Below are 15,477 nucleotides of genomic sequence, written 5' to 3' on the forward strand. Positions count from 1 at the left end.
TGCAAGTGGTTTGAAATGCTGGTTACTTTAGCTGCTGGCCATAAATTGCAAAATAAATAATTATATATGCGATAGATTTTGCAATGCCTTCTGCTCCTCGCGCTGCCGTGTGTTGCTTGGGCCAGGCTCTTGGAGGGTGAATATTTTACATTTTGCGTATTTAAACTGAGCGCTGGCTGCTGGTTGGGGTTCAGGCTTTGCCTCATCCCACTGCAGGTCCATGGGCCGTGTGGGGGGCTCTGCGTGGGGAGCCCTGGCAGGGGGTGGGGGGCAGTAGGAGGGCTGCGGGGGTACCCTGGGAGGTGCAGGGTGCAAAGCAGGGGCAGTCTCAGCACCTGGGGACCCCCCTCTGCTCAATAGAAAGGGGTCCCCCCCCTTCCTCCTCTGCATCTCCTGGCATCCCAGCCCCTTGAAGCCTCCCCCAGGTCCATTGCAAGCTCTTGCTCGCCCCTACTGCAGGGGGGTGCGCACCTGCTGGCAGGGGGACCCCCCCCCATCCAGCCCCCGGGCGAGCCCCAGGCTGGGGGGTCCTCGGGGCAACCCTGGGACCTGCCTCTGGTCTCTGCCCTGCCTGCGGGTGGGAGCTGGGCTGCTGGGCCCCTTGGGGGCTTGGCAGAGGGCAGCAGCTCTGCTCGGGCACGGCACGGGCATGGGGCAGACAGGAGGCTCGCTGCCACCCATCAGCACCACCTGAGGGGCTCTTGCTGCCACGCCGGGGTCCCGTGCCTGGGTACCCGCGGGCGGCAGCTCACGGCTGGGCGCCTTGGCGTCATGCCTCGCTACCCAGAGTGCTTAGTCACCTTTCTGGGCTTTTATTTTTACGCCGCGCTCACAAGCTGTTTGCATGCTCTCCCCTGGGCTTTGGGCAAGCAGAGGCAGCAGTGAGGTGTCCTCCTGCCACTCCCGGGGTCCCACCACCTGGCACCTGCCCCTTTATGCCATGGGGAGGAAACGCACACACCCCCCACCCCACCCCCGCTACATCCCAGACCCTGCTTGCTTGGGGTCCCTCCCCTTTCCTGATGGCTGTCCTGGACCAGTGGCTCTGCAAGGGGTTGAGCAGCTCAGGGGTGCCCGCAGGAGCCTGGGTTCCCCCCTCCTGCCCCCTCCCTCGCTCGGCTTTCGGCCTCGGGGGCACCCCATGGCAGCGTGTTCCCCCTCCAGCCCCACGCAGGCTGTTTCTTTTCCTCCTTGGTGTTTCTTGGCTTCTAACCCCCATCGGTGTGTGCCTTTGGTGGTCAGGCTGGGGTGGGGTGGAGCGCGGCATCTCCAGCGCATGTACGGACCCGTGCGCTGCCCCAGGGCTCTGCCACCGGCCCTGGGGATGGAGGTTCCCCGGTGCCGTGGTCTTGTGGCCACTGGAGCACGGCGCCCGTTCATAACGGGCCTGCCCCGCCGCCTTCCCGGACGAGTTCCCTTTTTCAGCTGGGGCACGCAGCCCTGCGGCAGCACAGACCGCTGTCGGCACCTCTGTGGGGCCCGTGGCCGCCGCTTGGCCCCTGCCATCACCCGGGTGCCCATCGTTCCCTGGCACCTGCCACCTCTTCCCATCTTGGGCACGGATGGGAGAATTAGGTGGTTGGGGGGGGGGGGGGCAAATCCTGCCCACCGGGCATCACCTCCGGCCCTGGCTGCTGCGTAATCCCACGGCAAAGCCCTTGCTGCTCCTGCGGGCGTTTCGGTGAGCACGCTGCCAGCTCTGCTCAGAACTGGAGAAAAGTCACTGAAAGGTCTCCCGAGGACAGCCCAAAAACCAAAAATCTGGCGGGGATTTAATTTAAGAGCAGTGCAGCCACCTTCCATGACTCATGTAAATAGAGATGTTACAACCGGTGACTAATCCCCGTAGCACTTTCTGTGAATGTTTCATCTCCATTCAAGTTTCACATGAGTACTTTTCACAATTTAAAATAATAATAATAAAAAATACGGGCGATTTTACAGGGAAGAGGCGAAGGAAGTGTTCTGGCTGGAAGTGGTGCGGGCAAGCGGGGGCTGCAGGGTGGGTTTTGGCTCAGTGGCGGATGCGGGGTGCCCGGTGGCCGCGGGTCTGCCCCGTTGTGCCCAGCGCGCGGTGGGAGGGCGATGGCTGCCGGCAGGGCAGGGGGCTCTGCTACCCGCCAGATGCGCAGCCTGGCCCGGGCCGTGCCAGCGGGCTGAGCACAGCTCGGCAGTTTGGGGCCGGCTGCAGGTGGCGACGAGTTTTGGAGGGCTGTGGGGCCGTGGTGGCGGCCGGGGGAGTGACTCAGAGGCACTTCGGGGCTCTGTGGTTTTGCTTTCATGGTTTTGCTGTGACTTAGCGACTTCGGTTTTTGCTCTGCGGGAGGGCAGGTGCCAGCGTGCCCGGCAAATCGGCCATCCCGTGGGATCCCGGCTGGCTGATGGGACGTTTTGGGGTTGTTGCTTTTGCCCGTACTGATTTCTGCAGCTGAGCGCCAGGGGCGATGCAGGCGGTGGCATCTCATGGCATGTGGGCCCTGGGGGACCGCATCTCCCCGGGGCATGGCAGCAGGGACCTGGCATCCCTGGGGTGCTGCCAGCCGACTCAAGAGGATTTCCCTGCAAGGCTTTGTGCTCCAAAATGTGCTCAAAATAAAAGATAAACCCAAACCTCTTGCTGCTGCTTCTTCAAAGGCACCTTCACCCCACACTCCCTGGCAGCAGAGTCTGACAGGAAAATGAAGCCAAGGCAGCATTTCCACGTTTCTTTTCTTTTTTTTGCAAATTTTCTTCTCTTCTTTTTTTTTTTTTTTTTTTTCCACCCCAGCCCATGGCACTGAGGGCTGAAGCTCCATGACTCCAGTGGTTTCCCCAAGCAACTGGCACCGCTGATGCTGCCCCCCTCCCCGCACTGCCCTGGGCCCAGCTGGATGAGTTTCCACCCCTTCAGGGCTGCTTATTTTCTTTTAAGAAGGAAAATCGGATTTTTGACAATGACAAAAAATTACAAAAAAAACCCCAACCCCCAAAAATACCAACCACCAACCCGCAACCCCTTTTCTGCAGAAAACTCTGGCTTTCCATAAAGCTTGCAGCCGCATGCTGAAGAGGTCTGGGGGTTTCTGGCAAACTGGATTTTGAAGCTGGGCCAGCGAGCCAGCTTTTTCCAGGGAGATGCTAGTGGCTGCCAGCATATTTTCCATTTATGTTGCAGTATTGGGGGGAAGGAGGTGGGAGGGGAGAGGGTTGAGCATTTTCCAACCACATGTGCATGTGCCAGCCCTCCTCCTCCTCTTGCCCGGGGGATGATTTCTTCCGCTGTCCCCCCAGGTAGGACATTTCCCACCGGCTTGTGCTCTGCTGGGGCAAGCTCCAGGGATGTCCCTGGGGAAGGCTGGATAAAGAGGACCACCCATCCCCCGGGATTTTTGGGGGCAATATCCAAGCGTTAGGGGCCATGGCACAGTGAGCGGCTGATGCAGCTGCCAGGTAGCTGGTGTCGGACTCCGCCGCCTCCAGCCCTCCGCAGCTCCTGGGTTCATCTGGGGGCTTGTGATCCCTCGAGTCCCAGCCAAGTTGGCCAGGAAACAGCACGCAGCTTCCAGCACCGGGCTCCCATGGCCACATACTGAAATAATTAGGGAGGAGGGATCATGCGCCGGTCCCTTGCCCCGCTTCCCTCTCTGCTTGCGCAGCGCCTGCCCCAGCCCCTCGGGGCAGGGGACAGCCAAGTGTTCCCAGTGAGAGCGGGGGCTGGCAGCATCGGTGCTTTAGCGTGGATGAGCGTGGATGAGCTCACCTACAGTTAGAGACTTGGTGATGGGACACGAAATGGCCCAAAGGCTGTGCGGGAATGGAGCAGTTCAAAGTGTCACGGGGGGCAATGCACAGAAATATATAATTAACCCTCGAGTTCCCTCTAGATATTACAAATAAGCATCATCACCACAGCCAACCTCTTTTACGGGATGTTTCTGCAAGGGAGCGGCTGTGACATCTCAGTGTGGGTGACTTTTGCTTCTCGTATGAGAAATCGGTGAAAGCCACAGATGAGAACGTGAAGGGGCTGGTGTTTTTCCCTGGCCTGTGGGCGCTCGCCCTCATCAGATAAGCCAGAGCATCAGCCGTCACCATCCCCGTGGCAGCTCCCTGGGGCACGGCCAGCGGGGGGGTCGCCCCAGCGCTGTGGCTGCAGGGGTTGCCGCTGGAGTGACTGCGGCGAAGCAGAGGTTAGGAGCTGGTGGTAGCGGCACTGGAAGGGTTAAAGCCACCACTGAGCAGTGGGAACATGCTGGCTGGAGGCGTCGAGGGACCAAGGGCAAGGATGCTCCTGGGGATGCTTGGCTGGAGCGCTGGCGAGGCTGCCACACTGGAGAGAGGCATGGCCAAACCCTGCTGGATCCCAGCCGCGGCTGCAGCCGCGCTGGTGTAAACCCGTTTTTCAAACAGCACGAACTTGCGGAAGGTTCATTAAAGCAGTGCCCCCCCCCGTTACCCCCTTCTGGGGCTGTTCGCTGCCACCTGACTCATTTCTGAACTCCAGCTGAATCAGGGAACACAAACCTGCTGGTAAGCCATTTTCAGGTCGGTTCAATTTCTTGAAACACATAAGAACCGTACTCCGGGCCACGCCGAAATCATGCAAAACAGAAATTGAGTGTGAAAACCAGGGAGGAGACACACACAAGCAGGGTGACAGCCAGAGCCTGGCAGCGGGAGAGAGGGAAAGGGTGCCTTACTGGGCAGGGGAAGGGCTTGTGTGGGGCGAGCATCTCAGATGGGTGCTTGCCGGAGCTGTTCCCTGGGGAAGGGTTTCCATCACCTGCGTGACAGCCAGCAGCCTTTCCCACAAGGTCTGCAGGGAGGTCATGGCTTTTTTTAGCCCATCTGCCAGGGATGGCAGGGGGATAACAGTGTCCTTCCCAGTGGGCAGGCTGGGAGAGTATCCAGGTGCCCGAGAGCTTGGGGGTGCTCTGCCCGGAGAGTTGAGGGGTGGCAGAGCCTCCTGCCACCCCCCGGGACAGTGGGTTCGGTGCCTGCATCTCATCCCCTGCTGCTGCCGCGGTCCCCATGGCTTTGGCTGCAAGCCCTGGGAAATGAGACTTTTCCCAGCAAAGGCCCTTCCTGATGAGACCCCCCCGCCTTTCCCAACGGGTGTAGCCAGCTGCTGCGGGGGGAGCGGGGGTGCCCATCGGCCATGGGAAATCTCCCTCCCCGCGCCTCGACAGGGGGGTGACGGGCCCTATAAACCCGCCGGCACGTCCCGGCTGGGAGCTGCGGCGAGGCCAGGCCAGGTAGGGCGCGGGGGGATTGTTCGGGTCTATGAGGTGCAGGGGGTCCCCACGCAGCCTGTCCCGCTGCCGTCAGGACCCTGAGTGCATGTGGGCTGTGTGGGCAGGGAGGCCGGGACCCCCGGCAGGGCGAAGTGGAGACCCTGAGCTTGAACAGGCTACAATTTCCCCTGGCCGAGGGACTTTTTATCTGCCCTAAGGGCACACGCTGTCCTTTCCCCGGTGTGGACCGCTCCCACAGCCCAGGGAAGGATGCTAAAGCCTAACTTTCCTCTGCTTCCCCAGCATTCCCTCCATTATTTTGATTATTGCTTAATATTTAAGCATTAATGGTTAATTAATTAGTATTTAGGCATTAATGGCATTCAAGCAGAAACCACACGGGTTTGGGCTGTGGGCTCTCCCCAGAGGAGCTGATCTTAAACCCTTGTTGTTAAATGCCGGTAAAAAGGGAAGCGTGGGAAGCGGAGGGCTGAATCCCAGGGGCAGGGGGTGAGCATCCCACCGGTGGGCGTGGGGGCACCGACCCCGGCACAGATCCACACTGGTGTAAACCTGGGGGCAAGGCGGGTGAAGCATCCACGTGTGGGGCCCTGTGGCCGGCGTTCCCGTCCCTGCTGACGGAGACCTCGTCCCTCCGCAGGCGATGCCCTGGCCCTCTGCTGAATGGCAAGAAGAGGTTTTTCAAGCATAAATGAAGAAAAGCCCGTTTCTGCCGCGGGGAGCGACCCTGCCAAGCTGGCTGGTGGCACCGGCGGAGGCAGCGCGGGTGAGTTGGCCAGGGCACAGCTGTCCCGCTGGCAGCAGGGACTAGGGGGGAGCGGGGGGCTGTTATTTTTCCCCTCCTGATTATTTTGCCCATCGCTTAATGGTGGGCAGTAAGTGACATTTGTGCCCATGCAGCCAGTGCTTTATTTTTTTAACCCGGTCCCATGAAAACATACCCAGCTCCGGTGCTTTCTCTCCCTCTCGCAGGCGCTGGCTCTGGAGGCTGTGGGGAAAGAGCTGCGGCTGGGGTGAGTGTCTCCATGGGGTGTGTGGCACAGCTTCGGGATGGTCGGCACGGGGTGCCCAGCGCACCCCGCTGGGTGCTGAGCCGGGGGCATGGCCCCGGCGGGGAGCCCACCCGTGCCGGAGCTCCTTACCTTCCAGTCCCAGGGCCCTGCTCCGAGCCCTGACAGCAGGGAGGGGGCTGCGGGGGCTGCCAGGACCCTGGGGCCTCTGAGGGCATCGGCGGCGCTGCTCGGCTGCTGGAAACGTGTGTTTATTCGAGGCTGTGCAGTTCCAGTAAATGAAAGCAGGGCTGCTGTATCGCACGCCACGTGACGAGGGGTTTTGGTAACTCAGTGCCCGTTTGACAGAGAAGAAGAAAGGAAAAACCCTGCAGGGTGGCGGGAGGTGCTGTGCCTCGTGTGGGCTCGCTGGCCAAAAATGAGTCAGCAGCAAGCACGGCTGCTGCAGGAGAGGGGAGAGCGGCACCCCGGGATGCTCTTCCCCTTCTGCCGCAGTCCCTCCTGCTGCTGGTGCTGCTGGTGCTGGCTTTGCTGGTGCTGGCTTTGCTGGTGCTGGTTTTGCTGGTGCTGGCTTCGTTGGTGCTGGCTTTGCTGGTGCTGGCTTCGTTGGTGCTGGTTTTGCTGGTGCTGGCTTTGCTGGTGCTGGCTTTGCTGGTGCTGGCTTCATTGGTGCTGGTTTTGCTGGTGCTGGTTTTGCTGGTGCTGGCTTTGCTGGTGCTGACTTTGTTGGTGCTGGCTTTGTTGGTGCTGGTTTTGCTGGTGGTGCTGGTTCTGCTGGTGCTGGTGGTGCTGCGCAGGGCCGTGTGGGGATGCAGTATCTCACCCGGGCATCAGCGTCCGCCTCTGCCCCGCTTGCCTCGTCCCCTGGCAGAGGAGCAGCCTGGTGTTGGGTGCTGCTGAGCTCAGGGCGGCTGCACGAGTACAAGCGGGGTGGCCACCCCCGTGGCCTTTGGGTAGCCCATTTTCTCTCACAGGGAAGCGCCCGGGTGTCCCCATGCCTGCATGGCAGAGGAAGAAAAATGATTTTTGAACGGAGGTGCGTGTTAATCACGGAATCCTTAAACCAACCACAAAACCCACTTTTAAGCCTGAGCATGTGGTTGTGTTGTGCTGACAGAGGGGTTACTGGTGCCGGCAGGGCTGAAGCGCCAGGTCTGGCTTTGGTGTCCCCATCCTTTGGCTCCGGGGTGGCAGGGGGTGGCAGCAGGGGTACAGGGGTAGGGCCCAGCCGGGGTCTCCATCGCCTGAGTCACGCCGCAGCCCCAGGGCTGAGCACAGGTTGGTGATGCCAAGTTTTTCCAAACTCAGTATTTCTTGAGAATTTTGGCTCACGGGAATCAAAAAAAAAAAAGAAAATGCTCTGAATTAGGGCAAAGCTGAGTCTTTTTTAAACGCCTGGCTTTGCCATGGGGCTGTAGCGGAGGCACCAGGGGAGCGGTGGGGACGAGGGCAGAGGTCTGCGCAGGGAAACGCGGAGCCATGGCTGAGGCGGAGAAACAGGAACCGCCTGGTCAGAGCTGACAGGGAAGTTGGAGCCCAGAGGAGCCGGAGGATCAAACCCAGGCGGGGCGCTGAGTCCCAAGGCGGGGAGGACGTGGGCAGCCAGGGCTGCGGCTGCCTCCCCACTGGCTCTGAGCAGAGCCGCAGGCTCAGGGCTGTGGCCAGCCCCACGTCGGACACCTCCAGGGTGCCAAGCCTGGGGTTTGTGTGGCTGGGCTCACCCGGCCACCCCGCTCCCCTCCTCTGGGATTGGAACCGTGGGTGAAGGCACCGGCGTGGCTGGGGCTCACCATGCCCAGAGCGTCGCCGGGAGAGGTGCCGGGATGCAGGGAACTGGCTCTGGCTGGAAACCCCCTGCCTGTGCCGCCCGCAGCCTCGCGATGTGCTGCTGTCCATCCCGCCATGTGCCACTGTGGCCCCCCGGGGGGCAGCTGCCCGCCGCCCCCTCCCCAACAGCACGGCCGCACCGGGGGGAAGAGCTCCCTCGCACCGTGCAGTCTGGCGCACCTCGAAACTGAAACCAATGCTCCCCGTAGGTGGGGATTTCTCTCCATGTGTCAGCAGGGCGCTCCAGCCAGCCCCCGCCAACGCGCTGCCCGCGCCCCTGCCCACAAGCAGCTGGCAGGCAGGAGGGTGGCTGCCGCCCGCCGCCCACCCAGCCGCTCTCCCGCTGCCATGCGGGGCTGTCGGGGGGCTCTGGCCAGGCAGCACTGCAGGCTGCAGCTTGGGGCCTTCTGGATTTCAGGATTTATTTAAAAAAAAACAACAACTTTGCCACTTGGGACCAAATCCCAGCACAAAGGTGCCCCTCCCTGGGCTTGCTGGGCTTTTCCACCGCACACGCAGCATTGGAATAAAGCAAGTCTCTTCCCTGGGTGTTGCAGTGCTTTGAGCAATTGCTAAATATTGGGTTTTCCTACCCATATAGGAATTTTTCCATATTTTCATAACATTACTTCATGCCATATTTTCAAAACTCACGTTTATCAAGCGTGTATGTGGCAGATTTGACGGTGTGGTGTCTGGAGACAGCAAGAATGTCAGTCCTACTCCAGGTATTAGTTTTTCAATGCAATAAAATCCACGTTTGTCACTGTCGCTGCAGCTGGCAGCAGGTAGCTGGCGTCACCTCTTGCGTGTGTCAGAAATTTGGTTGCTAGAAAAACTGGGACATCCGAGTTGCCCGGGCTGGTGTGTGACGCGTGGGTCCTGGCAAAACCACGGTGTTGTTCAAGTGGTGACGGGGCAGGCGGGGGGGGCGCGGATCTGGAGATTCCTGGTGAAGAAAGCATGAAATACGCTGGGGGCTGGGTTTGGGGTTTTTTTGCCTTGGGTGCTGCTCAGAGGTTTAGGGGCAAGAGGCGTGCTGTCCCACGCCGGCTGTCCCACGCTGGCTGTCCCACACCGGCTGTCCCACACCGGCTGTCCCACACCGGCTGTGCCGCGTGCTCCCCTTCACTCCCCGCGCGTGGAAAGGAATTCCCGGCACATCCCAACAAGTCATTCCCAAAGCAAGTGAGCGGGCGACTCTGCGAAAACCCCAAAGCACTTTCCTTGCTTTCAGTATCGCTCGTGGAACAGCAAGGCAGGCGTGGCGGGGGGCTCGGCCCCAGGGTGGGGGCTCGGCCCCGCGGTGGGTGCTGTGCCCTGGGTGCCACAGGACCGAGGTGCTCGGGCCATCCAGTCGCTCTGTAGGGGTTGACACGGGCTGTGAGACCTGTCGGGAGCGGTGCACCCTGCGGGGTTCCTCTCTTCACTTTCTTTCCTGACGTGCCTGCTTTCTGAGAGAGAGATTTATGTATTTTTTAATTTTTTTTAAAATCATATGGGAACTCGGGGAAACCTCTTTGGATGCACTTTGCTTACCTCACTTGTACCAGACTGATTTTAATCGCCCCCCCCCCCATCACCTGCGATCCCCTCAGCCCCCGCGCTGTTTGCCCTTGCCGTGGGGCAGCTGGGCGGGGGGGGGGCGGGCAGAGTGCGCCGTGCGCGGGGGGATGGGGAGCAATGAAACCAATTGGGGGGTTAATTAAAAAAAAAATATTTTGATAATGGAAAAAAAAAAGGGGTGGTGGTGGTGTTTGCCGGCGTTATTTGGGGTTCCGCGGGGCGCAGTTCCCGCGCAGGGCCGCGGAGGGGCGGGGGGAGGGGGCGGGCCCGGCCGAGTCCGCGCTGCTCCGAACCGCCGGCGTCTGCACCGTCTGCACCGCCTGCACCACCTGAAATGTTTCCAATATTTCCATCATCTTCATCGCTTTCGTAATTTGAAAAATTTTTAACGTTCGACATTTTCATCGGTTTCATTACTTTTTAGTGAAAATTTTTAGTATTTTCAATATTTTCATCATTTAAACTACTTTGAACATTTTCAACACTTGAAAATATTTTTAATATTTTCGATACAGTCACCATTTAAAATTTCTTGAACATTTTCAACGGTCAAAATATTTTAAATGTTGAAAATGTTGCTGCCAGAGGCTGGACGGTGGCTCCGGCCCCCCCGTGCCGCAGTTCGGGGGGGGTGGGGGGGTGGGGGGGGTGGGGGTGGGGCGGGCGGGGCTGGGGGCCACCTCGCCGGGGTTGGGGTGGCGGGTGGGGGGGCGAGAGGAGGGCGAGCCCCGGCGGCGGCGGCGGCGGTCCCTGCCAGAGGGGCGGGTCGGGAGGGCGCTGCGGGGGTTGCAGACAGGATGCCGGGGGTGCGGAGGGATGCCGGGGGTGCGGGGGGATGCCGGAGGTGCGGGGGGGATGCCGGGCGTGCGGGAGGGATGCTGGGAGTGCTGGAAGGATACCGGGGGTGCAGGAGGGTTGCCAAGGATGCAGGAGGGATGCCAGGGATGCGGGAGGGATGCTGGGGGTGTGGGGGGGATGCTGGAGATGCAAAAAGGATACTGGAGCTTTGGGAAGGATACTGGGGGTGCAGAAGGTATGCTGGAGGGATGCTGGGGATGCAGGAGGGATGCTGGGGGTGCAGGAGGGATGCCAGGGATGCAGGAGGGATGTCAGGGATGTGGGAAGGATGCTGGGGATACAGGAGGGATATTGGGGATGCAGGAGGGATGCTGGGGGTGCAGGTGGGATGCCAGGGATGCTGGAGGTGCAGGGGGGGATGCTGGCTCAGCGTGGGGAGCACGTGAAGCTGCCACGCTGGGTGAAGCTGCTGAGCACAAAGCTGCAACTGCACATCTCGAGGGTTTTGGTGCTTCAGGATCTCAGAGGCGCTGCTCAACGGGAGGGTTTCAAAGCTCATGTTGTGTTTCCTTGAGCTCGGTGCTGTAGGTGAGGCCTCGCCGGCGCTGTGCTGTGTGGCAGGTGTTTGCCGGACATGGGGGGACCCGAGGGCCCGCCTGGCGGGGAGCCCGTGCCGGCAGCCGGCAAGATGTGCCAGTGCACACCGCTGCATGGACCGACTGCCAGTTCGGGCTTTAAATCCTCTTGGGCTGCACTTTCCTCATTTACTTCTCTTGTACCAGACTGATTTTAATTTTCTTTTCCTCACCCCCATCGCTTTCGATTACACGCAGCCACTCCGGCTATCTTTTCCTTGCCACGGGGGCGGCGGGGGCGGGATGTCGGTGCTCCTGAGGAAAAGGGGCAGTGGCTTTATAGTGCTTTAAAATTGTGCTTTTAAAGCGTCTTTTCGCTGCCTGCGTACTAGAGATGTCGAGCGATCTCAGAATGACTCAGAAAAGAGGGAATGGGCTTGCTGAAAGAAACCGCTGGGCTGCACGGGCAGGGCAGGCGCTCGCGGCAGCTCCCCACGATTTGAGGCCCAGCTGGCAGCAGCCCTGCCTCGCTGGGAAGGGGTAACACCGCCTCACCCTCTTTTTTTTCCTTTTTTTTTGGAAAGTAAAAGAATTTGGTGCTTAGGAACAAATATGCGCATTGCAAATAAATGCACCCATTACAAATAAATGCATGTGTTGCAAACAAATGCAAACCTTGGGAGCAAATACATGCATTGCAAATAAATGTAAGCATTGCAAGCAAATGCAAGGATTGGAGATAAAAACAAGCACACTTGCATTTGACATGAACCATCACGGTGCCCTCTCTTGTGGTGCCATGCGAATGAGCAAAGCGTCACAGCTGGCAGTGGGGCAGTGAGGGAGCAGGCCAAACCACAGCCTTGGGTTGGATTTTGGGGTGTGGGGCGGTTTGTTTAAGCTCTGCCAAGCTTTTGGGGCTGGAATGTAAGGCAATGGATGCGGCTCCCTTATCTTATCCATGCCCGGGAGCTGATTCCTTGCTGCTCCTGATGGCCCCCATTTGCCCTGTGGGGTGAGCAGTGGATGGGAGATAGGGAAAAGCCTCTGGGGACTGAAGTGGGGCCTGAGGAGGAGCTTTGGGGGTGGCGAGTGGCTCCCGTGTGGGGCTCAGCGTGGGGAGCACGTGAAGCTGCCACCACGCTGGGTGAGCCTGAGGCTCGCTTAAATGTCAGGGACCTCACAAACACTGCGAGCGTCTTCTCTCACCATCCCCAAAGGTTTTTTAAAATATATATTTTTATGTAAATACATTCTTGTCAAACCACAAGCTGTTTCTCAGTTTTGTTTTCAGCGAGCTTTGATGAACAGATTGGCATCTTCTGGCCCAGGCGGCAGTGAGGAGCTGAGCCGGGCGATGTGTGGGGATGCCGGGGGAGCCCAGGCAGCCTCAAAGGGCATAGAGGCTCTGGCCACCCCACTGGCCACCCCACCGGCCGTCCCACCAGAGCAGAGACGGGCTTTCCCTGGGGAGCCCTCCTTGCGGGGGGCCAGCGCACAGCAAACGCCTGTTTTTGGCTCGCCAGGCTTAGGTTTCACCCGACACGTGGCAGTGACCAGCCCTAAAAATTCCTCCTGGGGCTCATTTATTAATAAGTTTTTTTTCCAGATTAATTCTGAGAGAGGCAAATTGCCAAACCTGTCTCTGAAAGTCCCCATATGATTTTCCAGGTGGGGGTTCATTTTCAAGCCAGCTGCTACTATTTTACCACCTTCGGGTGAAACCCATCTCTCGCCAAAGTAGGAGGTGATCCCTCCCCCCAAATAAGACTGAGCATCATTTGAGAAATTACGATGGACCACAATCAGATCACCCACAAATTCATCCCCTGTCCCTCCTTCTTCTTTCCATCCAGCCGCCCAAAGTGTGCTCAGAGGGCACAACGGCGCGCGTGTGCCGAGGGGCAATGCTCAAAATTTGTGGCTGAAATTATCCAATATTTGGTTTCTTCTCGTGCGGTAAATGGTGCAGTAAAAGCCTGGTGCACAGCCCAATTTCAGGGCACTCTCTGTGTTTCACTCTTTCCACATGAGTCAAACTAAAATGATTTTTTTTCTCGGTCTTACCAGTGGGGTTAATGCTCCCCTCCGCAGAGCGGCAAATATTACTGCCACCAACGGGGTGTTTAATCACGCCGCAGAGAAATGGATGAGTCAAAATCCGAATTTATCGAACCCTAACTATTTTAGCTGCTTTTTGATTCCGGTTTTAAATTGATGGGGGGGGGGGGGGGGGAGCGTTTGACTTGCGCAGCGGTGGGACGAAAATAGTGAAGTGGAAATTCACCTTCAGCTAGACAGCCAGCCCTCCGCGGGCGAGCTTTTAAATGAAATATCTTGATAAGTGATGCTTTGCCTGGCTGAAGCTGTGTCAGCTTGGCAGCCTTGCTCCGTCCCCTGCCTGGGGGGCGCAGGCATGGGAAGGGGGTGACGGGGGTGCAGGGTGGCTTTTTTGGGGTGCTTTTGGTCATTATTTCTCGGCACTGAATAGAGGAAGAATAAGTTTCAAACGAAGCATGTTTTGTTTTGTCACAGGAAGTGGAGAGAGCATTGGGAGAGCCCTGAGAGATTGACATTAAAAAATATATATAGAGAGAGTGAGATTCTGGCCCCAAAATGATGATGTATTTGTGTCTGGCATAAATAGGGGGTGAACTGAGGTGAGGGGTGAGTGGGGCTGCGGGACCCCCATCCCCAAGCATCGCTGAGGAGGAGGCTGGGGGCGGTGGGGGTCGGGTGGGGAAGGCAGCCCTTCCCGGAGGGGCAGCCGGCAGCTCTGCCCTGTGCCGGGGAGTCCAAAATTGTGGCCAGCTCCCTGTGAGGGGCCAGCACCCCTCCGGCGCCTCCGCTTTGGGAAACCGTTTGAGCTCTTTCTCGGGCAGGGCTTGGGCTCTGGCGCTGACAGCGGTGGCAGCCTCAGGAAAAGGAGCTGGGTTTCACAATGTCTCATTCCTCCCCCAGCCGGGCTGCCCCGCCAGGCTTGCTAATTCTTTGAAAAACCCCAAAATTGGTTATTGCAAAACTGGGGGTTCGCCGGGGATGCAGCGCATCACTTCCCTCCCCGGCAGCCCGGGAGAGCATCGTGCTGCCCTGGCCACAAATGACACCGAACCCGCGGCGGGGGAAGGCTGCGAGCCTTTCCTTTCAATTTAACCACCCCCCCAAAATGCCAAATTTAAGTCCCCCCCGGCTCCCCAAGGGCTGGCGGTGGCTGAAATGAGCTCCCACATGTGAGCGGGGCTCTCCAAGTCTGTCAGGCACTTACATGACTTTCATTTTATTTTTTTAAGATGCCTTCATCCTGCAGTATTAATTTGCTTTTTTGGTTTCACTATTAATATCGAATAGATGCTAGGTTGGCAGCATTTGTTTTTGGTAGTAAATAACAGCTCAACTGATTTAATCCACGTCACGCTTCAAAAAGGAGGGCTTGGCCAGGATGGCTTCGTGCTGGTGGCTGGGAAGATAGAGAGGAAAGCACTGTTCAGGATCGGGAAAAATCCAACGGGTCACGTAGGGACCGGTTTGGTGTCTCCCGGGACAGGGAAATGCAAATAATTCAAATTAAAGTGAGGATGCTCGGGCAGGGCAGGGGCGTGGGCTGGGGCTGGCTTGGCGCTGCCCATCGCTGCCCTGGGGCTCGTCCCCACCTTTGGGACAAAAATATGGCCAAGGGATGATCTGGGGGTTAAAGCTGCCCTTTTTCTCGTTGTGCTGTGGCTTTTCTCTGCCTGTACTCGAGGCTGTACCTTTGCTGAAAGGTTGCAAACAGTTTTGGGAACAAGATGTCTGCCTAAAGCATGACAGAATTGGCCACAAATTGCAGATGAGACTGATAACAAAAGCCAACAACATAAAATATGTTGAAAAACAACACGTTAAAGGCTACAAGACCACTGAAGGGCTTTTTTTGTGTGTTGGGTTTTTTTTTTAACCAGTTTTTATGCAATGGAAGTGAAAACACATGAAAAGAGAAATGCCTTTTTTTTTTTTTCCCCCTCTCTTCTCTTAAATCAGATGCTCCCTGAGCAGATGGTGGCTGAAGCCAGCGGCCAAGCAGGGCAGCACCCCCAGGGCAGCATCCCAGGGCAGCACCCCCAGGGCAGCCAGCCCCTGCCTGCACCTGCCCGGGGCAGCTGCACCGCTCCCCCTCCAGCCCCATGACTTTTTAAATCTTCATTTCTGCAGCCAACAAGGGCAGTTGAATGGGTTTTTATTGTTTTGTTGTTTGTTTTTTTTTAACCTTAAATATATTTCACATGAAACACACCGGTAACTCAGGGTTGTTGGATTTTTTCTCAAAGCAAAGGGGAGAACAGCCCACAGCTACCTGCTGCGGAGGAGGGGGGGAAATTCTTTGTTTGAATAAATCAGGCTCGACTCAGAAATTAGGATGAGGTTTTTGTTTTTGTTCTACTTATTTAATCTTTGTTTTTATAAATAAATACAAATAACTCAAACTGAAAC

The 15,477-nt window shown here is 57.9% G+C and overlaps 2 protein-coding genes across 9 annotated transcripts in view; one reads left to right on the forward strand and one right to left on the reverse strand.

The window, feature by feature from the left end:
• Positions 1–15,477, forward strand: part of ANAPC1 (anaphase promoting complex subunit 1) — a 60,295-nt gene that overhangs the window by 36,460 nt on the left and 8,358 nt on the right. For 3 of the 4 annotated variants that reach the window (XM_080408358.1, XM_080408361.1, XM_080408360.1), the window contains exons 48-49: positions 5,875–6,000; positions 6,207–6,247. The exons of the other annotated variant lie outside the window; for it this stretch is intronic. The gene's annotated coding sequence lies outside the window, so the exon portion shown is untranslated. The remainder of the gene's footprint in view (positions 1–5,874; positions 6,001–6,206; positions 6,248–15,477) is intronic. 4 annotated transcript variants of the gene reach the window in all.
• LOC308072057 (uncharacterized protein) lies at positions 2,726–10,269 on the reverse strand. 5 transcript variants are annotated; one of them, XM_080408381.1, is made up of 5 exons: positions 6,377–10,269; positions 6,176–6,222; positions 5,787–5,893; positions 4,504–4,795; positions 2,726–3,568 (listed from the first exon to the last, which is right to left on the reverse strand). In XM_080408381.1, the coding sequence occupies exons 1-4, from the start codon at positions 7,338–7,340 to the stop codon at positions 4,759–4,761; spliced, it is 1,155 nt and encodes a 384-aa protein (XP_080264507.1). In that variant the 5' UTR covers positions 7,341–10,269; the 3' UTR covers positions 2,726–3,568; positions 4,504–4,758. The 5 variants fall into 5 exon arrangements, with proteins under 5 accessions (XP_080264507.1, XP_080264508.1, XP_080264505.1 ...); XM_080408382.1 differs by lacking the exon at positions 5,787–5,893; XM_080408379.1 differs by having other exon boundaries at positions 4,504–5,893.

This window comes from Falco punctatus (genome assembly GCF_963210335.1).
Source record: "Falco punctatus genome assembly, chromosome: 12".
NCBI classification, from domain to species: domain Eukaryota; kingdom Metazoa; phylum Chordata; class Aves; order Falconiformes; family Falconidae; genus Falco; species Falco punctatus.

What these genes read in the sequence shown, in the direction of transcription:
- LOC308072057 (XM_080408379.1), bottom strand. Translation starts at nt 7,340, where the DNA reads ATGCTCAGGCTTAAAAGTGGGTTTTGTGGTTGGTTTAAGGATTCCGTG. An exon ending in CAGGGCCCTGGGACTGGAAG is followed by an intron (nt 6,223 to 6,376) that starts GTAAGGAGCTCC and finishes CTTTCCCCACAG; the next exon opens with CCTCCAGAGCCAGCGCCTGC. An exon ending in AGAGAAAGCACCGGAGCTGG is followed by an intron (nt 5,894 to 6,175) that starts GTATGTTTTCAT and finishes CTTGCCATTCAG; the next exon opens with CAGAGGGCCAGGGCATCGCC.